Here is a 24,215-nt window from a genome sequence, read left to right on the forward strand (position 1 = left end):
AGTGGCTCCTCACTGCCTGGAAGGTAAAGCTCAAATTCCTCAGCATGAAAGAGATTCTTGACAACCCGGTTCTACAAGGTCCTCTCCAGCTTTAATTCCCTATCCCCTATCCCCAACCCAAAAATTTTAGCCATGGGTTCTGACCTCCGAGCCCTTTTGCTGTTCCCGCAGACTCTTATGGGGCTCAACTCCTTCGCCATGTCTCTGTGAAGTCTTTCAGGTTGAAATTTCCTCCCTGAAAATGGACAACATGAGGAATTGCTGCATGGTTGACTCTGCTTACAAGATTAGGGTTCAGAGGTACCCACAGGCACCGCCACTTGCAGAGGTCCTCCATACATGTCGGCAGAACCAACTCTTAAGGCATTACTAACTGGGGCAGTTAAGTTCTGCCAATGGGCTGAAAGATTTTTCTTCATCGCCACTCTTCACTAAGCTACAAGAGCAAGTACTTTCTCCTGAAGGTACTTAGAGGAGGAAAAAAGCACAGCAGGAACTGTTGTGGGGGGTGAGAAGACAAATTCTACAGGGCTGCAGAGCTAGTGTGAACATGGCTTCCCTTGTCTTCATGCAAAACTGCGTTCCTAGCCCACACGACTGATGTCTGTAAACACAACCTTAGGTCTGTGCAAGTCTCTGTCCAAGGATTTTTTTTTTTTTTAACTCCAAGATTACGGGGGGAGTTAGGCAAGTCACTGTAATGAAGGACTGCTCTTCTTACCCCACTGTCTGACGAGATATTGGATAGAGAAACCTCTGAAACTTGTAAAGCAATTTACAAGCAGGCCACCTGCTTGTATTTAATAAGCTAGAAATACCTATTTGCGCCAAAATGTCCCAAAGACTCCTCAGTCCCTCCGGGTCCCCACCAGGCCCGCGTCTCTGCCGCCCGTCGCGCGAAGCGGCGGTTGACGAACGCCGGCCAGCGGTTCTGCTGAACGCAGGAGGGCCGGACGAGTCTCCTGGCTCGGACACCACGCGGAGACAGAGCGCTGCCAGAGCCGCAGTTGAAGAAACCGCTCTCGGGCTGGACGAAGGCGGAGCAGCAGCTCAGGATGGGCCAACAGAAAAGCCTTACAATGCCTGGAGCAGTCCGAGGACAGCCCCCGGCGCGAGGCACTCTGGGACTTATAGTTCGCTTCCCAGACAGCGCTTTTTCCCCTCTTGGTCTCCCCGCCTTTCAATGTCGCTTTTCTTCTTCCCTTATCCTCAGAGACCGCAGACTTCCTGGTCGCCGCACGCCCTCAGGTATGACTACACTACCCAGAAGTCCCCTTGTCGCGTCCCAGCGCGGGAGGGCGCTGGCGGCTCCTCTGGACTACAGGTCCCAGAAGTCCTCTGCAGAAGTGCTTCCGTCTCTCATTTCCAGGACCACAATTCCCAGAGACTTCGGCTTAACAGCGTTTCTGTTTTTGCCCTATCTCTCCTGGAGCTGGCTGGGCTTTGGCCGGCCAGAGGCCAACAGCGACGACGTGATCCGTCGTGAGCGGGCCCCAGGGTTTCGTCGGCGGCCCTTTTTTCTCTCCCTTCGGTCGTCCCCCTTGCAGGCCGTCGCGGCTGGCCTGAGCGGTGACCTGGCGGGCCGCGCCTGCGCTCTGCCCGGTTTCCTGCCTGGCTGGTGGCGGCGGCCATTTTGTTCATCCTCCTCCTCCTCCTGCTCCTCCTGGTTGGAGCGTAGTGTCCGGAGCGGGCTGGGGGGAGAGAGCCCGAGAGCAGGGTTCGGTGCCTTTTCCTCTGTCCCCAGCCGGTGCCCAGAGCCCCCCTCCCCTTCCTCCCCGCCCCCCTCCCCTCCCCAGCCCTGCCCTCCCCCTTGTCCCGGGATCGCTCCGTCGCACCCACCATGATGGAAGACGACGGGCAGCCCCGGACTCTGTGAGTACCCGAGACGAGGGGTGCCAGGCGCCAAGAGGCCCAGGCACCGCGGGACGCTAAGGGAGGGAGCAGGAGAGACTGGGCGGAAGCCGGGACTCTAGGCGGCTCCCTGACCAGGGCGGCGTGGACGCGGAGTGCATTCCTCATCTGTCCCCTTTTCCTTGGGAAGGAAATCCTCCCTTCCCCCAAATACAGTCACTTCCTGGGGTCTGGGGCTTGTCTCGACCCTTCTCTCTGGCGCCCTTCTTTGCACACCCTCCCTAGGCCGGGTTTCTGCACGGCTGAAGCTGTCAGGCCCAGGAGAGCTCCTGCACCCCCTCCGCGTTGGACGCCCTGGGCTGGGCCTGGAGCTGCGGGTCCCCGAAGGGCCTGGCGGGGGTGGGATTGGGATTGGGATGGGCCCCGCGGGCCCGGAGGAATTAGCGCTCACCCCTTCCACGTCTCAGCTCCAGTCGCTCCCGGCTCTTCTCCCCAGCTAAGCTCTCGGAGGAAGCAGGACACTTCCACCACTCAAGCCCCTTCTCTCTTCTGCCCCACGTGCCCCCGCCCACGCTGTCAGAAACACCCGTCTAGCGCCCGCTACTTTTGAAGTGCATAAGGGATACCTTTTGCTGCCCCTAGCATCTTTCCCTTCTTGGATAAAGAAGTTTACTTTGAGCGCTCCCTACGCTAAACTGACAATCAGTTGTTAAACTCCTTTTGCTCTCTTGGTGTTGCCTCTTCCTAATCTGTTTGTGCATCGAAACCTTCAGAGTTGGCTAAAATTATGTCTTCATCCGCTATTAGATGTGTGTCTTCTGAACGCTTTTTCTCCTGTCTTGCTGTTGCTTTTTACCTGAAGCCCAATCTAATGAATGAATTCCATCTTCCAGCCACTTAATTCTGGTTTCCTTCCTTTCCCAATGAAGAGTGATGACTCAGCATTTGCATTCTTTTCTGGATAGTGTGGCACTCTTTTCTTCTGCATTTTTTTTTAAGTCTGAATAATTTTTAATTAAATGTTTACATTGGGCACCCTCAGTTTCCCGGCCTCTCCAGGCTCAGCACTCCTGCCTTGAGTACCAAGGAGTCAAATCACTGCTTTGTTTCTCTTGCCTCTCCTGGTATTCATGGGATCATAGTCCACTTGGCTCTGCTGTCTGATGGGAAGAAAATTACTTTTTAGGGAATAGATGAAGGTGCATGGGCACTCCACTTTCATCTAGTTTGACTAGCTTCACATCTCTTCACTCCTACCAAAGAAAAGATGCTCAGTAAAAAAGATAGATGTTCAATATTGTTAGAGATTTTTTTTATGTGGCCTTGTACAGGAATAACTCTGTTCTCTAACGTCTCACTAAAGCATCTACCCTGTTTTGAGAATTTGAGGCCAACTAAATGAAACGCCTGCTTAATAAATAGAACGCCTAAATTTGTATTTTGTGTTGTCTTCCATTTCTGCCTTCTCTCCCTAGAAGAAAGAATTGGGACACACTTGAAATTTGTCCTTCAACATCTGTTGAAGCCAAGGCTTGGTGTTGAGTTAGCAATGTGTACTTTGATGTAAGCATCTGAGAAAGCTAGACTTAAAGACTAGCTAACGTGTTTAACAAAGATAAAAGTTGCATTGTATCTAAAAATCTGACATGTCATCATCACATACTGAATGATTGATGAATACTCATGGCAGGGGTCTCATTTTCTGTGTCTATCTGTTCCTTACCAAGAGGAATCTCTGGTTTTGTAGTGCTAAAGAATGTGCTTTTTCAATGTCTTTTATCCTTGCATCTGCCTTGTCTTCATCCCTATCAGACTTTCTCCAGGAGACTAATAAGCTAACTTCTTTGTAACTTATTTCCTACCTCTACCTTCTCTAATCTCTTGTTCTTTCTTTGAAACACAGTTGTCTATGTTTACAGTTCTCTGAAACTGTGACATGTGTTCATATGAATGAATAAACATCTTAAGCTCTGTTGTTCCTGTATGTCAGTACATGTTTACCATTCTGTCTTCCTTTTTCCTTCTCTCTTTTCAATGGGGACTTTTTTTTTTTTTTTTTTTTTTTTAAGACAAGGACTGCTACATCTTCCTAGGTCTTATCCCTGCAGCACTTAGTTCACTGCCTGGAACATAAGAGGTACTCAATATTTTTACAAAGATTGTACTTCTTTCATTAAATTAGTATTAAGTTCTTTTTTAAAAGTCCTGGTTGAACTAAGATTGTAGGCAGACATTGTCACACGTGGTGCAGTCTGTTGTCTTTTATATATTTTTTAAAACCTTCAAATGTAAAATCTTGAGATAAAAGCAAATGTTTCACAATTGAGATTTTTATTAGAGTTTAATACAAATAATGCATAGTAGTTTTTCTAAGTGTACATTTTACATGTTCTTAAAAGCTTCTGTTAGATACAAGTAACATGATGAAAACTTTGAACGTGATTTTAGGGGTTGATATCTAGTAGGATTTTATTTTGTTTATGGAGATCTTATATTTTGCATTGTGAGCTGTGGATTAGGTTTTTCAAGTGGCCAGTATGTTTTAAAAGAATGTATTCTTAACAAAGCTTATCTTAAATTGTTTCCTTAAGATGCCTGTGTGTTACTAGTGAGGTTTTTTTCCTGCAGACACACACAAGCTAAGACATATGGTTCTATCTTCAGAAAACAATATGGTGTTTATAGCCTAGGTAGGTCTTTAAATATTCATTACCTACAGTATTACTTATTTATTTGATGGTATTTAAACTGGCATAGAATTGCTTTGATGTTGAGCCTAAATTTCTGTTTGTCATATAGTTGCTTTAAAGGTCTGTTTTCTGACGTTCTTCATTCTCATTTGACATTTATTTTGGGGTATTATGTATTGAGTAACTTATGATCTAAAAAAACAAACAGGATCATGCTGTGTAATACCCGTGTTGGAACTGGACTGCCTGACACCTGCCTTGTGGGACACACGTTTCAGGGTTGGGTTGTTTGTAGCTTTGTAGTGCAGTGATTTGATCCATGGTATATCTGAATCTACAATATGACACTAAATTGTAATAGTGTTTAATTGTAGCTTATTTTATTTTCTTCATCTATCTGTGGCTCCAAAATTACTAGGAATTGGTATAATACCATGTTATGTAATCCCTTCCTTTAATGCTATTCTTTCTTCTGGAAATAAGCTAATAATTTAGCGTATAATCTGAACATCTAAGAGCAAAGCAGAAGAAAATTCTATAAAATGTTACAAAATTGACTGGCTATACCATGGATTTGGCTATACTGTGGCTATAATCAAGCCCCTCATTCAAATTCAACTTAATCATGTTCTGTTTATTTAAAGTGAGAGAGTGAGAGTATGTGTGCGTGACTATCTCGTATATATAGTTGGTCAATTTAGTTGTACCTCCTGCAGCTATCTTCCATCATGCCTCCTTCCTAAAATGAAATACTGAAATACCGTACTGACAAATAAAATAATTAGAGATCTATTGAAGGATATTATTGCAAAATCTCTTCTTGTATAGGACTTGTCAAGAACAAAAGCAAAACTGTTACTTTTATGGAAGTTTAGCTATAGTATTTTGTGTGAAAGTGCTGATAATTTCAGCCTCGGTAGGGCTACTCTTTTCAGAGTGAGAGCACATTCAGTGTTGAAAAAGTGTCATTAGTCTTCTGAAAGGCATGATATTCTTAACTTAAAATTCTGCCCAGTTGGACACAGGAAGTAGTTTGGCAATGTGAACTTCTGCCTACTGTGAAACTACTAAGTTTCTAGTCTCAAATTGGATTTTAACCCTGATGTTAGGGGTAAAGGTGTCATTTTCAGTTTTTAATGCTTCAGTTCCTACAGTTCCTGTTCTTAGAAGACAAAATAGACTCTAAGGTATGCCTCTTTTAAATTTTTTCCTTGAGTTAAAAGTCATTTTGGAATTTCCTAAGTGTTTACTCTTTGAATTGAACTCTCAATACAAAAACTGGAGCCATTTGTCTTTTTTTCTGTTATTTTGTATATGTTCTTTAGGTAGAAATTATATACTTAAAGACTTGGAACTTTAGAATAGGTTGATTACTTCATAACCAGAGCAGAAAGAAAGTGAAGTGTAGAAACTATAATTTGGAAAGAATAAAGATATCATTTCAATGAACTACCAAGAGATGATCTTACTAGGTCAGGCATTGAACTTTGTCTTAAATATTTTTGTTAGTATATACTTTGGGATAGATTATTTTATGATAATTTAAAGGTACTTACAACAGAATAGTACAGTACTTTAAAAGCTATACACTATGTCTTTCTTAAGTATGATACATGAAAGCACATGTAAATGAAAAGGCAGTCTGAAATTTGAATACAAGAACTCAGTAAAAGAAAAGGCAGTCTGAAATTTGGGTAAAAGTTAGGTGAAATTATATAGTGAATCATGGCCTTTTAATCCTGGTGAATTAAGATATTGTATGTGTTGTTATGGAAGGCCTTTTATGTTAGTTTTTGAAATTTAGTTTGCTGTTTAACACTTTTTTAGTGGAGATAATTTGAAAAATAGGAAACCTTAACATGATTTTTTTTTTTTTTTTTTGAGATGGAGTTTCGATCTATCGCCCAGGCTGGAGTGCAGTGGCACCATCTTGGCTCATTGCAATCTCCACCTCCTGGGTTCAAGCGATTCTCCTCCCTCAGCATCCTGAGTGGCTGAGATTATAGATGGGTGCCACCATGCCCAGCTAATTTTTTGTATTTTTAGTAGAGACGGGGTTTTACCATGTTGGTCAGGCTGGTCTCAAACTCCTGACCTTGTGATCCTCCCCTACCTTGGCCTCCCAAAGTGCTGGATCATAGGCATGAGCCTCTGTGCCCAGCCAACACTGGATTTTTAAATAAATCATGACATTCTGAACTTAGATATTAGCATTTTCATCTTTGACTTCAGTGCTACTAATGTAAATTAATGTATCTAAACATGCCTCTAGAAATTCTTCAAGATCTTACAAATGATAGGAAATAGGTTAACTTGGAATAAAGATGATGATGATGATGATTATTTATTTATTTTTTTTAACAGATGGAGTTTCACTCTTGCTGCCCAGGCTGGAGTGCAATGGTGTGATCTCAGCTCACTGCAACCTCTGCCTCCTGGGTTCAAGCAGTTTTCCTGCCTCAGCCTCCCAAGTAACTGGGATTACAGGCACCCACCACCATGCTTGGCTAATGTTTTGTATGTTTAGTAGAGATGGGGTTTCACCATGTTGGCCAGGCTAGTCTTAAACTCCTGACCTCAAGGGATCCACCTGCCTCAGCCTCCCAGAGTGCTAGGATTATAGGTGTGAACCACCACGCCCATCAGAATAAAGATCTTATTAAGTAGTGACAGCTTTTATTATGACTGTTAAATACAGAAGGTAATTAATGCCCATACAATTTTTCCTGAAGAAATCGATGTTCAAACAGTAATGCAAATTTAAAACTATTTAAATCATTTAAAATGTGTTGTATTAAAATGATAATTCAATTTTGATTGTTACTAGCTAGTTTCAATATGTGAAAATCAGTTTTATTTATTCATCTTTTCTCTTAGAAATGAGCTAACTAGCTCTTTAGGCAAGAAGCATGTTTAGAAACTCAAGATCAACACGTGTTCATTTTTCTTACAGATAGGTCTACTCTGTACAAAAAGAAATCATTTTAGAGATACAGGCTCACAAACCCTTATGAATTAAGAAGAGACAAGCAGTCTATGGCTGTTTGATAATCCAATAACCTTTTCCCCTGCTGGGAAAAGTATGTCACCACATTGGCCTGCTGATGGGTTAGCTCTTTAATTACGAGGAAAAGATGGCATAGTGGACCTAAACCAGTTTGTCACTTGTTTAGTCTTCTATTTAAGTAATATTGGATGTGAGTTTCAATTCTAGAGCCAGTACACTTAGGCTATTAGTATTCATTGCAATAAAATTCTTAACTGGAAAATTGCTACTAATTCTTAATTGGATCTTTCCAGTTTTTTACTTAACCTAAGCTTTCTTGGTCTATTTTCCCTTTGAGTATTCCATCTTAAAGCACACTGTGTATTTAATGTGACGACCATGTTGCAAGTCTTATTTTGGTCTTAATACTCAGTTTCCAGATGTTATATATTACAATTAGAAAAAGAAATTTACTTTCCAGAATAAACTTTGTTAAATTTTACAGGTATTGTTTGGTTTATGAAGTTGTTCATGACAGATGCAAATTTGAGGAATTATGCATAGAATACCAGAAAGACTTGTTTGGCAATTTATTGTGACAAATTAAGATAAATTGATAGTACAAGACATAAACCAAGATGGTCATCTCTTCATGGTGATATAGCCTTTTTTTCTTTTCTTTTTTAAACTTACCTGTATTTAAAATTCTTTACATAAAACACATACATTCAATTTGTGATTAGAAAAAAAAAAACAAAACAAATTTTTAAATGTCCATAGTCAAAAATATGCCTGGATTTGTCTTAATCTTTCTCTGAATTTCTTAAGAAATCTTTGTATTTGTTTTTTTATCTACATTAAGATATGTTTTGTTGGCTGGGCATGGTGGCTCACGCCTCTAATCCCAGCACTTTGGGAGGCCCAGGTGGGTGGATTACTCAAGGTCAGGAGTTCCAGACCAGCCTGGCCAACATGGCGAAACCCCATCTCTACTGAAAATACAAAAATTAGCCAGGCGTGGTGGCTCATGCCTGTAGTCCCAACTACCTGGGAGGCTGAGGCATAAGAACTGCTTGAACCCAGGAGGCAGAGGCTGCAGTGAACCCAAATCGTTCCACAGTACTCCAGCCTGGGTGACAGAGTGAGACTCCATCTCAAAAATATGTATATGTGTATTTTGTTGTTATTGTTGATTTTGATGCATTTTAGACCAGAGAATTTTATTATTTTACCCTGCTCTCCTAAAATGAAACAGTGAAGACATCATTGCTAACAATCTGACTTTTAGCCAAAAACAAAACGACAAAAACCCTTCCACCCTCTATGTGTTCTACTATAACTTTACTCTAATTCTGTTCTTTGTTCATATAATTGCTTTGGTTAGGAATCTAAGATAAACTCACTTTATGTTTAATATCCTATTACAATCAGATGTTTTAATGAATTAGTATTTGTTATATTTGTGTGTGCGTGTGTTATAAATTATTTTGAATTAGAAATTGTAGTTGAGACTGTTTTAAAATTTTAACAATTAGAATAAGCTGAGAAAATGACATCCAGGGTACAGAATAATATGCCATTGAGCATATTATTATATCAAGAGCACATTGATTTGTTCTTTAAATGTTTTTCAAAGTGGTATTTTAGTGGCCTAAGAATAATTGTTGCTTTTCTAAATAAGGGTTAATCTTACTTTCATAGGATCAGGTTTAATTGAAGAAATTTTATTGAAAACAGAGGAAGTTAAAATGAAATGAAAGGTGGCTGGGTGCAGTGGCTCATGCCTGTAATCCCAGCACTTTGGGAGGCAGAGGCAGGCTGATCACCTGAGGTCAGGAGTTTGAGACCAGCCTGACCAATATGATAAAACCCTGTCTCTACTTAAAATACAAAAAATTAGCTGGACGTGGTGGCATGTGCCTGTAATCCCAGCTACTCTGGAGGCTGTGACAGAAGAATTGCTTGAACCTGGGAGTCGGAGGTTGCAGTGAGGCAAGATCGTGCCATTGCACTCCAGCCTGGGCAACAAGAACAAAACTCCGTCTCAAAAATAAATAAATAAATAAAAGGTGATAAATTAAATGATAACACATTAGAGCCAGAGCTAAAGGAAAATTGCTGATAATGTGTTTTTTTCTTGTGCAGATACGTAGGTAACCTTTCCAGAGATGTGACAGAAGTCCTTATACTTCAGTTATTCAGTCAGATTGGACCCTGTAAAAGCTGTAAAATGATAACAGAGGTAAGATCTTCCCAGTTACACGTGCTGTCAACTAGCATGATGGGTTGATTATCATGATTTTAAAATTTCATTTTAAGCCTCAGGTTATTCTGGTGGAGAGATTTGTGTTGTGTTGACTTACTACTTTGATTTGGCTGGCACACTAGGCTTAGAATAGAGTTTTATTTGAGAGGGCAAAGTTTCTGTGCTGTTAATCTCAAACAGTCATTCATGATGTGGTTATCTTCAAGTGATTCTACTTTTAGAAAGTTATTAGAACTCATTTTAGAGTGGTGAAGAACTGGAAAGTATTTTATACAATTCCAGTAAGAATGTTAACGATTTAGGCAATATACATTCATGTACGAGAACACGAGGTTATTATGTGTGTATGTGCAGTGCTGTTCCTCTCGTGTCTGTAGCGAGTATGTACCTTTTTATACTTTCCTGCTTAAGACTGTAGCAGCAGGCCTGGTGCGGTGGCTCACGCCTTTAATCCCAGCACTTTGGGAGGCCAAGGCGGGTGGATCACGAGGTCAGGAGATCGAGACCATCCTGGTCAACATAGTGAAACCCCGTCTCTACTAAAAATACAAAAATTAGCTGGGTATGGTGGCGCACACCTGTAGTCCCAGCTACTCGGGAGGCTGAGGCAGGAGAATTGCTTGAACCCAGGAGGTGGAGGTTGCAGTGAGCCGAGATTGAGCCATTGCACTCCAGCCTGGGTAACAAGAGCAAAACTCTGTCTCCAAAAAAAAAAAAAAAAAGACTGTGGCAGCGCCCATGAGTCATGTTTTAGGCTTCTCTTCCTTGTCTTTTTGTTCATTGATCAACTTTTCTTTTTTATTTTTGGACTATTTACTGTGTACCAGATATTACAGTAAATGCTAGAGATACACTGGTGAATAAAGATGGTTTATTGGTCCACAGAATTTTACAGTCTAGTAGGGAGACAAAGGAGTTAGCAGGCACTTAGAATACAGGATAATAAATGCCATAGAAGGAGACAACTTAAAGTGCTGTGGGAGCAAATGGGTGTCTAGTGCAGCCTTGGGTCAGCAAGCAGCTTCTTGAGGGAGTCACTGCCTAGGCGGAAACCTAAAAGGATAGTAGTACATACTGACTAGAGAGGAGTTGGGGAGGAAGGGATTCCAAATAGAGGGAGCTTTGGTCCAGGCTGGGAGGCAGAGCAGAAGTGCTTGAGAGAGGGAAAACTAGAACCCACAGCATGGTTGTAGTTGAAAATGGGATTAGTCATAAGAGACGGCAGGAGTGTTTGGAAAGGGCTAGAAACTACTCTGAGGAGTTTGTTTTATCCTGAAATGGAGAACTGTTAAAAACCTTTAAAGTGCATTGGCCTTTTGATTGTCTTTCCGAACTAATGACACTCATCATTTTGTTCTGGTGTATTATATTTTTCCTTCCTGCCTTTAATTATTTATTTGTGTTTTCATTGATCAAAAATTTCCTTTGCACTAGGCACTATACAAGGTACCGGAGATATAATGGAGAGACAGCCAAATGAGTTCTCCAAGCAAATAGGGATGTGAGCCATGAAAAGAATAAAACAGAGTTCTGTGATGACTGGAGGGTTGGTGCTGTATCTTGCCTGCTACAATCCATTCTCCATGTAACAGTCATTCTCCACATTTGAGCTGAGACGAGTAATAAGGTGGTGCTATCTATGGCAAGAGCTGGAGGCAGAGGAAACAGCAAATACAAAGGTCTTGAGTTGGTAATGAACTTGTGTGGGTGGAATCAAAGACCAGAATGGCTACAGTCTGGTGAGGGATGGAGGGGGTGATGGGAAATGAGTCTAACAGCAGTATTCAGAATCATAGGGCATTATGGGCCATGACAGAGTTTAGGTTTTACTCTGGTTGCAGTGGCAGACCATTGGAGGGGCTTAAGCAAGGAGATGAGGTGCCATGGTTTGCATTTTTAAGCTTGTTATTCTATGTAGAGAATGACTCTTACATGGAGAATGGATTGTAGCGGGCAAGAGCAGAAGGAGAAAAACCATCTGGATTTACTTCACTAGTCTGGGTTAGAGATGGTGGAGGCTTGTTCTCAAAAGTGCTAGCCAAAGTCAAGATAAGGACAGAGGTTGATGGGTTTGGAATATATTTTGGAGGTAGAATTGATAGGACTGGGTTGGCTGTGGGACATAGGGAAAGGAAGAAATCAGGAAATACCCTAAGATTTATATTAATGCAATTGTGTAGGTGGTAATGCTATTTATTTGCTGAAATGGGGGTGACAGGAGGGATGTCACCATGGGGAGTTGTGGGAATCAGGAGTTATGTTTTGGCAATGTTATATTTAAGACATGAATTAGACATTGAAGTGGACATTAGATAAGGCAGTCGGATAAAGTAGTTTGGAACTCTGGAGAGACCAGTGCTGAAGCTTGCAGTGGTATTTGAAGCCATGGGGCTAGATGAGTTCATGTAGAGAGAATGAGAAGAGCAGAGGCCGTGAGGTCTGAGCCTGGACCAGCTCAACATTTAGAGTTTGAGTAAAGGAGGAAAGATCCTACAGTGAGAAAACAGGAAAACTGAAGAGTGTGGTAGGATTCAGAGAAAAGAGAATGTTTAAAGAGGATGGTGGTCAACTGTTGTGAATTCTGCTTAGAAGTCAGGATTAGGATGGAAAGGGGATCACAGAGGTGGCAGAGAGGTCATTATTGAGCTCAACATGCAGTTTCAGTGGCATGGTTGTCTTGGAAGCTGACAGAAGTAGGTTTACGAGAGAACAGGTTGTGAGAAAGTGTCACTAGAAAATTTTTGAGAAACATTTGATAAAGATTTATTTTAACAGTATTTTTTAAACCCCATGTGTACATACAGCCATTTGACAGGTAGAGGGACTCAAAATGAATTTTTATAACATCCATATTCTAGAACTCCTAGATTTGAACTTATAAAGTCTCATATTTCTCTGTCTTGACATTTATGTCATCCAACAAAAATTGGTGACAACACTAAGGTAGGAACATAATTGATTTTTTTTTTTAAGAGACAGAGTCTCACTCTGTCATCAGGCTGGAGTGCAGTGGTGCCATCGTGGCTCACTGAAGCCTCCCAACTCCTGGATTCTTCAAGTGATCCTCCTGCTTCAGTCTCCCAAGTAGCTGGGACAGCATCACCACACCTACTTTACTTTTTAATTTTTATTGTAGAGACTGGTATCACCGTGTTGCCCAGGCTGGCCCCGAACTCTTAGGCTCAAGCGATCTTCCTGCCTCATCCTCCCAAAGTGCTGAGATTATAGGCATGAGCCACCGCACCCAGCCGTAATTGATTTTTTTTTTTTTTTTTGGCGTGGAGTCTCGTTCTGTTGCCCAAGCTGGAGTGCAGTGGTGTGATGGCTCCCTGCAGCCTCTGCCTCCCAGGTTCAAGCGATTCTCCTGCCTCAGCCTCCTGAGTAGGTAGGACTACAGGTGTGCACAACCCCGCCTGACTAAGTTTTTTTTGTATTTTTAGCAGAGACAGGGTTTCACCATGTTGGCCAGGATGGTCTCTGTCTCCTGACCTTGTGAACCACCGTGCCTGGCTGATTTTTTTTGTTTGTTTTTGTTTTTTGAGACACATTCTGGCTCTGTTGCTCAGGCTGGAATGCAGTGGCACAGTCTTGGCTGACTGCAACCTCTGCCTCCCAGCTTCAAGCGATTCTGCTGCCTCAGCCTCCTGAGTAGCTGGGATTACAGGTGCCTGCCACTGCACCTGGCTAATTTTTGTATTTTTGGTAGGGATGGGGTTTCACCATGTTGATCAGGCTGATCTCGAACTTCTGACCTCAAGTGATCCATACCTGCCTGGGCCTCCTAAAGTGCTGGGATTACAGGCATGAGCCACTGCACCCAGCCCATAATTGATTTTTAGAATGTCACGTTGGTGGTGTAAATAAGAAGCTTCCAAAGGGTATATACTCAAGTACAAAGTATCTAGCAGCTATTTATTTTTCTTTCATAAATTTCATTTCAGTATATGAAAAATCCTTCTCCCCCCTGAGTTTTATGGGTTTTTTTTTACTTTAGATGTCATTTATCATAGATTCTAGCTTTCCTTATATAATACATATATATTATTGATTCTAAGGCAAATTTTTTTAGAATTTTAGTATCTCTGACAGTTGGGGTGTGACTTAGAGAAATTAGTGGTGTCTTAAATTAGATGAACTGCATTGTGATGTGAATATATAAAATATGTGATATCAGTGAATATATGTGTATATATACATGCATGTGCATACGTTGATTGGGAGCTGGCCTACTATTAGATAGATTTGAAATCAGTATTCATGAGTAGACTCGTTTCCTAAAGTGTATGGGATTATCATAGATCTACCATTGGACCTCTGTATGTTTTGCTGTGATCATCAGTGTTTTCCTTAGAGACCATTGGGGCAAAAGAGATAGGAGTGAAAGGAAAACTCAGCTAGCACAATATTAGCTTATTTATTTTGATGTTCTTTCTTCAATGAATATTTGTGAAACTCTTTTACAAGAGGAATTTAAGTGTGTGTTTTAATTTGAAGTCTTCCCTCCTTTCCTTACTTTACCTCTTAAGAACAGCATTCACATGGCTACAGCAATAGGATTTTGTATGAGAGCCCATAGTTTTGTTGTCAGTATTAATGATCCCACTTTTTTTCCCTCAGGGAAATGCCTTCTGGTTGCTTTGCCACTATTGTTATAGACGTCTTATTTTGGATTTTTCTTCTAAAATTTTCCTGGAATGAAAATCAGTGGTTGTTGAAATATCTTTATTTTATCTGGTTTATTTATCCCTTGTAAGTCCAACTAGAATTCCACATTTTAAGTATTATTCTTATAGGGCATTTTACATTGAATGATGATGAATGGTTTTGGCCTTACATAAAAATATATATTTGTACAGTTGTACAGTTGTTCAGTATAGGTTGCAATTTCATAGAAATGCATTTCCAGTTTGGTTGTTAGGTGAGAATGTTGCTATAGCTTAGGTAGTACTACCTTCACATCTTTATAAATGAGTTTTAGGCAACTATCAAGCACAGGGTTGCAGAATATATTTAATACAGATTTTTTATATGGTATTTTATGATGTAAAATTGTAGCTTTGTCTTGGAATATTTTATTTAGATACATTTTCAGAACCTCTTTTCTTGTCACTGCTGTTGTTTCTCTGATCTTTGGAAGACCAAATTTAAAGTATATATCAGTACATTAGACTATTTTGGAAGGTAGGGAATTCATTTCAGTAGCTGGTTATAAATCTCAAATTTTCCTGTTTTTATTTTCATTCTTTCCATATTCAGAAAAGAAATCAATAAAATTCAGTCTTTGTAGCAGTATAAAATTCCATCATTTGTAGTATTGATCCTAATTTTGATCAGGAGTAGTTTATCAGGTTGGTTCATTTTGGATTTCTGTATCCTGGGATACTGCTTGCGGAGGATTATGATGCATAAGTAGAACATATTTGAGAAATCATGTTGGAGAAGGAAAACAGTGGTAAGAAGCGGTCCTCATCAAATCTGAGTTTGAGGTTTTGTTTGGTTTAATACAAGCTTCTATTTTATATTTAACATACTTCACCAGAATTCTTTACTTTCATTTAATACCAATGCTCATGATTCTACAGCTGCTTTTATAATTCCATTTTGAGTTCAACAGTATTCTGAGGTGCAACGTCAGGTTTAGCTTTAAATCTTATTTTAAAAGTGTTAGGCTTTCATAAGCTTATGCAGTCTCACCTTGTACATTCCTCGCTATCAGTAATGTTTTTTCCTGGATTTTCTTCTCAGCAACCCGATAGCAGAAGGGTCAACTCTTCTGTTGGATTTTCTGTTTTGCAGCATACAAGCAATGACCCATATTGCTTTGTGGAATTTTATGAACACAGAGATGCAGCTGCTGCATTAGCTGCTATGAATGGGAGAAAAATTTTGGGAAAGGTAAGATAATAGGATGATGGCACCTTACGATACATATGTTTGCATGTCAAACTAGTTTGTATTCTTTCTAGGCAAATTTTTGGACAGATATTCAACTGCCGAGTGATGGTTTTGCTTTTTTCAGCTTAGTGCTTTTACAAAAATAACCCTGCTTGATAAATGATTTAATAAGTGGTAAGTGTTATAACTCATGACATGCCTAATAATTTTATTAAATATAATCTTTATTTTTAGGAGGTCAAAGTAAACTGGGCAACCACACCAAGTAGCCAGAAAAAAGATACTTCCAGTAAGTACTCCTGCTGCATTTTACTGTGGAAGAGTTCTGAAATGATCCTGGAAGCATTACCAGCTTAAATAGGGTTTTTTTTTCCCCTCCTCTAGAATTGCCTTAAAAAGGTTTTAGCGGCTGATTTCTTAAGTATTTGATTACCAAATGCTCTGATTTCAGATCACTTCCATGTGTTTGTTGGGGATTTGAGTCCAGAAATTACAACAGAAGATATCAAATCAGCATTTGCCCCTTTTGGTAAAATATCGTAAGTATCATAATCAGTACTACACTCAGTAGTGATAGGCAGAATTGTATATGATTAACTTGTAATTGAATTAAGATTTTCTTTCTCTAGTTAGTATGACTTTGTTTTGTTTTGTTATTTTTTATTTCTATTTTTGGTTTGTTTTTTGAGTAGTGGATGTTGTTGAAAATGTTAATGTCATTTCAGTGTCTTGGGGTCTCGTTTTCATCTAATCTTGTGAATAATATGTTAAAAAATTTTAAGTGATTCTGTTTGTTATCTTTGAAGCAGATGTTTGAATGGTAAAACTTAAAAAGTCTAGCTTTTTGTCATATGTTTTCAAAATTTGGTGGTTAAGGGTAATGAGTTAATCAAAAGTAAATGTGATTTATACTGTGTAAGAGTTTAATAACTTTTATAGGAAGAATTTATAAACGGGGGAAAGTAGGTAAATCCTTGGATATATTGTGGTTAAATTGGAAATGTTCATGTTTTATTATGATAAATGTGTTTTGATATTTTAGCTGTAAGTGAAAAGTTCTATTATATTATTAAAATGTTTCAATGTATGAGTCATAAATGTGGGATTAATTAGTAGATGTTTTTTGTTAGTGATATTTTATTCTAGTTAAGAGGCAAATGTGGTTTGATTTTTAACAACATTTATGCTCAGTTACTGTTGTTACTTGGTAAAAAATATATTGGAAAACTAAAAATGGTTATGAGTTCTAGAAAATGTTTATCATAATTTAGCTTTCTGATTAAAATCAGTTTATTTTGTATATTTCCTGTAGATTTAAATTAAACGTTTTAGTACTACTTTACAGGAGAATGTTTCAACTAAGAACAACAATTTCTCTGTATAATTTGTTGTTCTATAGATTTAATTTCTTTAAAAGATTTAATTCTTAACTTTCTGTTTTGATATTTGCTTTGCTTTTTAATCTAAATGTGGTAAGTAGTACTATTTAAAAAAATCAATATAAAAATAATACAGGTTGCTGTTTTTCAATCTTTATTTATACCTGAGACCTGCAGTTTTTCTTAAGTCCAAGTCACAATTAAAAGTAATAGCATTCTGGTTATTTTGCAGAATTGCTCATAAGAATGGACAGGATCTTGAAGGCTAACTGCAAGGAACTGTGCACACTGGAACTCAGTTGTAGATTTTTTTTCTCATTTCTATTTATTCTTATTATACATTATTTATATATACATATTTTAGTATTTACATTTTAACATTCTATATTCAGTGGAGTTCTATATTTCCAATCATTTAACTTACTCACTAAAATTTCTGTGTAAATTTGTTGTTTTCGTACTGGTGTGCTTAGCATTGTTGTTAGTTTTTTATTCTCCTTTCTTAAATTTCTGAAAATGTCAATTTTTCAAAATTTACAGCTGCCCAAACTCCAAAATGATGGTAGAGAATTGACCAAGAAAAATAAAGAAATCTGTTAACAGGCCATGTATGCCTTTTTAATTCCTATTTTTTCCTCTTTTTCAATTTTTTAATATTTCATATATTTTGTATCACTAGGCAGAAGACATTTAACTATTTAGAGATTGCATGGTAAAGTAGTTAGTATTGTTACAGTAATTTATAGAATCAGTAAACCTAGAGGACACTAGTAAATAGAATATTATAAAAGGAAACTGTTATTCCTATTAATCTTCAAATTTGAGCATTTAGTTTAGAAAGCACAGGCTATTTGATTAGGTTGCATGTTTATTACATGTTTTTGTCCTACTGCTTTTTTCTAACAGGTAAAGAAGCATTAGGGAGAGTTCAGGAATGGTTGTAGTTAATTAGGGCTAACTGGAATTTTATTTTAAAAATGCTCACAATACAGTGTGTGTGGTTCCTTTTAGTTTTTATTTTGAGGGTGACTCTTACTTCCCTCATTTAGCTGTGCTTCTTTTCACAGGGATGCCCGGGTAGTTAAAGACATGGCAACTGGAAAATCCAAAGGCTATGGTTTTGTATCTTTTTATAATAAACTGGTACGTTCTTCCAACTCAATTTATATTTTTTAATATTAAATTTAGTCATTAGTTACTTAATGTATCAAATCTGAAACTTGAATATATTTGAATGTTAACTGCAAACACAACTTCTATGTAATGTTATATAAGTTTTTTTTTTTTTTTTTTTTTTGAGACGGAGTTTCGCTCTTGTTACCCAGGCTGGAGTGCAATGGCGCGATCTTGGCTCACCGCAACCTCCGCCTCCTGGGTTCAGGCAATTCTCCTGCTTCAGCCTCCTGAGTAGCTGGGATTACAGGCACACACCACCATGCCCAGCCAATTTTTTGTATTTTTAGTAGAGACGAGGTTTCACCATGTTGACTAGGATGGTCTCGACCTCTTGACCTCGTGATCCACCCGCCTCGGCCTCTGAAAGTGCTGGGATTACAGGCGTGAGCCACCGCACCCGGCCATTTTTTTTTTTAAAGATGGGGTTTCTCCATGATGGCCAGGCTGGTCTCGAACTCCTGACCTCAGGTGATCCACCCACCTCGGCCTCCAAAATGCTAGGATTACAGGCGTGAGCCACCGCGTCCAACCGTTATGTAAGTTCTAATAATAGAGTATAATTTCATTCTTTCATAAACTCAAAAATAAATAGCTAGAAAAAGATAGAATGATTATACTATAAGGAAGATTATTAAAATTGCATTTGTACATTGGTAAAGGTGTTAGATACATTTAGAAGTAAAGCCCAAGTCTAGGACAGATGAACGAATCTGAGAATTTAGAGGGTAGGTAAATTGTATTCAGTTTTAACAATGAAAGTCTATTTTAGCTCTCCCTTTTAAATTATTTCATACTTTATATAATTGAGATGTTAATGGCTATAGCAAATTATGTAAATAAAAATTCAAGCAATCATCTTGATTTTTGCATATATTCTTTGTAAAAGAGGTACCAAAATAAGCATTTGCATTAACTGTAACATTAAATAATAAAGTGGGCAAACAGATTTTTTTTTTGAGATGGAGTCTTGCTTTGTCACCCGAGACTGGAGTCCAGTAGCACCATCTCAGCTCACCACAACCTCTGCCTGTTGGGTTCAAGCGATTCTCCTGCCTCAGCCTCCCGAGTAGGTGGGATTACAGGCATGCGCCACCACATTTTTGTATTTTTAGTAGAGACAAGGTTTCACCACTTTGGCCAGGCTAGTCTCAGACTCCTGACCTCAGGTGACCCGCCCACCTCTTACAGGTCATGTGCATTTTATTGAAGTGGTAAGATAAAAGGCCAGAGTATTCTGTTTTTGCTTAGATTGAATCACTCAAGTTCAAATCATTTTCTAGTTGATAATAGTTCAGTTTTGTTTTGTTTAGGAGCTTTAGCAAATTCATCTACTGATTTGTATTGGATCCTGAAGCGCCGATATTTTATTTCATCTTACTGAGTCTTATATATTACTATTTTCTTGGTGATTGTGCTTTCTTTCTCTTTTTTATCCATAGGATGCAGAAAATGCAATTGTGCATATGGGAGGTCAGTGGTTGGGTGGTCGTCAAATCAGAACCAATTGGGCCACACGTAAACCACCGGCACCTAAAAGTACACAAGAAAGTAAGATACGTCTGCTGTGTGTGTTAAAATTATGAATTCTTCACAAAATTATGTATCATGTATTCGTCTAGTCTCAATTTCTAATTTATTTATTTAAAAGACAGAGTCTTGCTCTGTTGACCAGGCTGGAGTGCAGTGATGCGATCTTAGCTCACTGTAGCCTGAAACTCCTGGGTGTAAGTGATATTTTCGCCTCAGCCTCTCAAGTAACTGGGACTACAGGCACACACCACCATGCCCAGCTAATTTTTTATTTTTGTATAGAGACAGGGTCTGGTTGTGTTGCCCAGGCTGGACTTAATATTTAATTAATGTTGCAAGACATGAATTATTTCATTTTGTATGTCATTATCTGAAAATAGTTGGACTGTGTTATAAGTCCTTTTGGAGCTGAGTCTAGTCAGCTGATTTTATAGATCAAATCTGTATCAAATCATAGCATCAAGAAAAATTGTATTTTCTCCTCCCATTGATGCATATCTTTTTTTTTCCTTTTGAGACAGTCTCGTTCTGGCCCCAGCCTGGAGGGCAGTGGCTCGATCTTGGCTCACTGCAACCTCTGCCTCCTAGGCTCAAGTGAATTTCCTGCTTCAGCCTCCTGAGTGGCTGGGATTACAGGCCCCTGCCACCACGCCCAGCTAATTTTTATATTTTTAGTAGAGACAGGATTTCACCATGTTGGTCAGGCTGGTCTCAAACTTCTAACCTCAGGTGGTCTGCCCACCTTAGCCTTCCAAAGTGCTGGGATTACAGGCTTGAGCCACTGTGCCTGGCCTTGAGGCATAACTTAGTAGTATATAGTACTTAACAAAAGACAGTTTTATAGTACCATATAACAGTAAACGTTTTTGTTTTGTTTCTGCATACAGACAACACTAAGCAGTTGAGATTTGAAGATGTAGTAAACCAGTCAAGTCCAAAAAATTGTACTGTGTACTGTGGAGGAATTGCGTCTGGGTTAACAGGTACAATGTTTGGTTTTCTAATCATCTCTGAGGAGCTTCATCACTATTTGCATGAATTTCATGATGTACATCAGCCATGTTTTATTTGTATGTTTTTGTTTATAGATCAGCTTATGAGACAAACATTCTCACCATTTGGACAAATTATGGAAATAAGAGTTTTCCCAGAAAAGGGCTATTCATTTGTCAGGTAACACTGTACTTGAAATGTCATTATTACTCTTATATTTGATTCATTCCTTTCAGTTATGTTCCCCAGGGTATCAGTGTTTATTATTTTAGTGCCTCTTTGCAATAAAGAAGTTTAAGCTACCTACCTAATGTACTTTAGAAAAAATATGAACTTGCAGGTATAAACTAATGAGTTTCCATGTTATTTACTGTGTTAGGTTCTTAAAAAATAAAAGACAAAACCATATTATTTTTCTTTCCTAGATTTTCAACCCATGAAAGTGCAGCCCATGCCATTGTTTCGGTGAACGGTACTACGATTGAAGGACATGTGGTTAAATGCTATTGGGGTAAAGAATCTCCTGATATGACTAAAAACTTCCAACAGGTAATTCGATTTTTCATAGCACTCTTTAAGGTTTCCATCTTACATATCACATAAAAGCTTTGGAAACTCTGTAAAATAAACAGTAAAATAAAGCATATAGCTACTTTCAGTTGATTGTATTTCAAAATTGATTATTTTGCGGTATTAACTGAATCTTAATACTTTCTTTTCACAGGTGTCACCACCCCAATAAACTTAGACAATGATAAATAACAGAGTCCTATTCACATAAGGGTGCTTACTTAGTTTTTCTCTTCCTTGTCTCCCACTCTTTCTTCATATACGGTGTTTCTTACGTGTTCCTGAAACAATAATTTGCTTTTTTCTAGGTCGACTATAGTCAGTGGGGCCAGTGGAGCCAAGTGTATGGAAACCCACAACAGTATGGACAGTATATGGCAAATGGGTGGCAAGTACCGCCTTACGGAGTGTACGGGCAACCGTGGAATCAACAAGGATTTGGAGTAGAGTAAGTAAATAAAAGTGTATTTTCCTAGGGAGGATCTATTTTTTTAGTTATATACATTGAGCTATTTGGCATGAGCATTATAGAAACAGATCTAACAAAATATTATTTATGAGGCTAAGAAATTTTCTCATTACCTAGGTGGAAAGGGGTTTTTGGGATAATATTTGGTGTGTCCTATGACCCCTGTAAGCAGTTGGTAGAATTTGACTTACATTTCTAATACACTTTTGTTTTTGCATGTAAAAGATCTTTGTCTAGATATATTCAGAAGTTTGATGGTTTTATGTCTATGTGGTATACATGAGAAATCTGAGAGTTGTGTGATACAAAGTAACTGGCTTTTTTTTTTTCCTTTGTTGATAGAGTGGGTTCCTCCTTTGTAATCCCCCCACCCAAGGCCAGCCCATATGTTTATTATTTCTTCCTTTGAGACTCTTTCCCAACATGAATTTGTGTTTATGACATTTCTTATGTGTTGACGTGTTGAGTCATTCACAATTTTTAAAAAATTAGTTTGCAGACACTCCTCAGACATCATTGTGTTAAATTGTGGTTATCATAAAAATACTGAAGACTAATACTGGAATTTGTGTTCTACACATATACCATTTTATTTGATCTTTTTATTTGTTGTAGGTGTGTTGATTGCTGGTTTTCTATTCTGTGATTAGGCTCTGCTTGATTTTTGTGTAAATACATACGTGATTTCTTTTTTTTTCTTGTGTTTGCTGAAGATTTTCTTTTTTTCTTCCAAGTCAATCACCTTCTGCTGCTTGGATGGGTGGATTTGGTGCTCAGCCTCCCCAAGGACAAGCTCCTCCCCCTGTAATACCTCCTCCTAACCAAGCTGGATATGGTATGGCAAGTTACCAAACACAGTGAGCTGGGACTCTAAAAAAAAAAATTATAATTCATGATAGGCTTCAATTTCCTGTGACACTCTGAAGACATGAAAGTAGACATCGGAAAATGAAAATATTTATTTTAAAAATTGAAATGTTTGGAACCTTTAGCACAGATTTGCTTTGGTGAAGGACACATGTCTTCTAGTTCTGCCTTTTTAAGTTTTTGTTCATGATGGATATGAACATGATTTTTCTTTGTGTACAAAAACTAAAATAAAGTCAATAAAGACAATTCTGACTACAAATTTTGATATAATAGGAAAAATGGCTAATACATTTTGATTCTTAGATACTATTCCATTTTTATCTTGCTGTTCAGTATTTTAACTCACTGTGTTTTTAAAAGAGCAAAAAAGGGAGGATCATGAAAACCTGGGAATCACATATAAGTTCATCCTGAATCCTGATACTCCCCTCCCCTTCCCTGAGGTGGACCACATTTGAAGTCAGCAGAGAAAAAGTGTGATATTCAGAAGAAATGCATGATTTTGGAGTCGCTTTGGAGGAAATTCTTTCTTTCTCTATGCCTAAAGAAACTGAAGCCAGACTGAAGTTTTGCACCCTAAAAAAGAAACAGCGTTGTTTGAGTTACTTGAGCAAATGGTGGTGGTCCACATTAAGACATATTTTTAAAACTTCCAAAAGTGTTGATTATTAAAATTGTAGTATATTACATTTCATTTTGGGGGAAATTCCAAGTATGGTGTTTGTATTAAAGTCAGACAGTCATACTTGTGCTTTTACATGAAGTTTAAATGATATACATTGTAAATATTAAATAACTACAGTGTTTAAAAAGCATGCTTCAACATAGAAGTAGCAGCAATGTAATTATTTGAAGTAACACTTAACACACTCCACTGCATTGAATGCAGTGGATTGATCAGAATGTTTAAGACTGACACTTCCAAGGTTGGCTACTATATAAAATTAAAATTACACAAATTGTGCAGAAAAAGCCTTAATTTTAATTTCATACAAATCTTTGATGCATTAGTATGTTATGAAATGTCATTGGGAATTAGATTTTTTTTTTTTTTTTTTTTGTTTACATTACTTGGTATGTAAATACCTTGATTAAAACCTTGTAAACCAATTTCAAGGTTACTATAAGTTGTATAGTACAAGTGTTTTTTAAAAATCTTGGGGTGTTTTTAAAAATTAAGATATATTTTGCCCAAAAAATTTTTTAACAAGATTGCTAAAAAACATCTTATTTAAACAGTTCAATGTACCAATTTATAATTGGATGTTCAGTTTAAATAGTACACAGCATTGTGGCTTTTATTTTCAATTAATTTTTATCCTTGTGGGTTGTATGCATGGTATCACAAGCCTGAACAGAGGCTTAAGCTCTATGTGTGCAGGGTTTGTAAAGGAATCAATTGGAAGATGCAGAGACTGAGGTTTGCTTTCAAGGTATTTTTCAGGCTATGTGGGTAAAATTTGCCTCAAATTTCTGTCAAACAGGAATGTAAAATAGACAGAAACCCTATGTATTTGAATTGTCAGAGCTAGGGCATGCA

General features: G+C 38.4%; 1 protein-coding gene across 5 annotated transcripts; it reads left to right on the top strand.

Annotated features, from left to right (window-relative positions):
- Positions 1 to 1,340: 1,340 nt before the first annotated feature.
- Positions 1,341 to 22,921, top strand: TIAL1 (TIA1 cytotoxic granule associated RNA binding protein like 1). 5 transcript variants are annotated; one of them, XM_012448067.3, is made up of 13 exons: positions 1,341 to 1,872; positions 4,480 to 4,541; positions 9,673 to 9,769; positions 15,539 to 15,688; positions 15,923 to 15,977; positions 16,140 to 16,227; positions 18,135 to 18,210; positions 19,683 to 19,791; positions 20,661 to 20,756; positions 20,862 to 20,946; positions 21,192 to 21,315; positions 21,645 to 21,784; positions 22,540 to 22,921. In XM_012448067.3, the coding sequence occupies exons 3-13, from the start codon at positions 9,758 to 9,760 to the stop codon at positions 22,664 to 22,666; spliced, it is 1,062 nt and encodes a 353-aa protein (XP_012303490.1). In that variant the 5' UTR covers positions 1,341 to 1,872; positions 4,480 to 4,541; positions 9,673 to 9,757; the 3' UTR covers positions 22,667 to 22,921. The 5 variants fall into 5 exon arrangements, with proteins under 5 accessions (XP_012303490.1, XP_021532607.1, XP_012303487.3 ...); XM_021676932.2 differs by having other exon boundaries at positions 15,590 to 15,688; XM_012448064.3 differs by lacking the exon at positions 4,480 to 4,541.
- The last annotated feature ends 1,294 nt before the right edge of the window (positions 22,922 to 24,215 follow it).

This window comes from Aotus nancymaae, unplaced genomic scaffold (genome assembly GCF_030222135.1).
Source record: "Aotus nancymaae isolate 86718 unplaced genomic scaffold, 86718_ANA_hifiasm-v0.15.2.pri h1tg000010l, whole genome shotgun sequence".
Lineage (NCBI taxonomy): Eukaryota > Metazoa > Chordata > Mammalia > Primates > Aotidae > Aotus > Aotus nancymaae.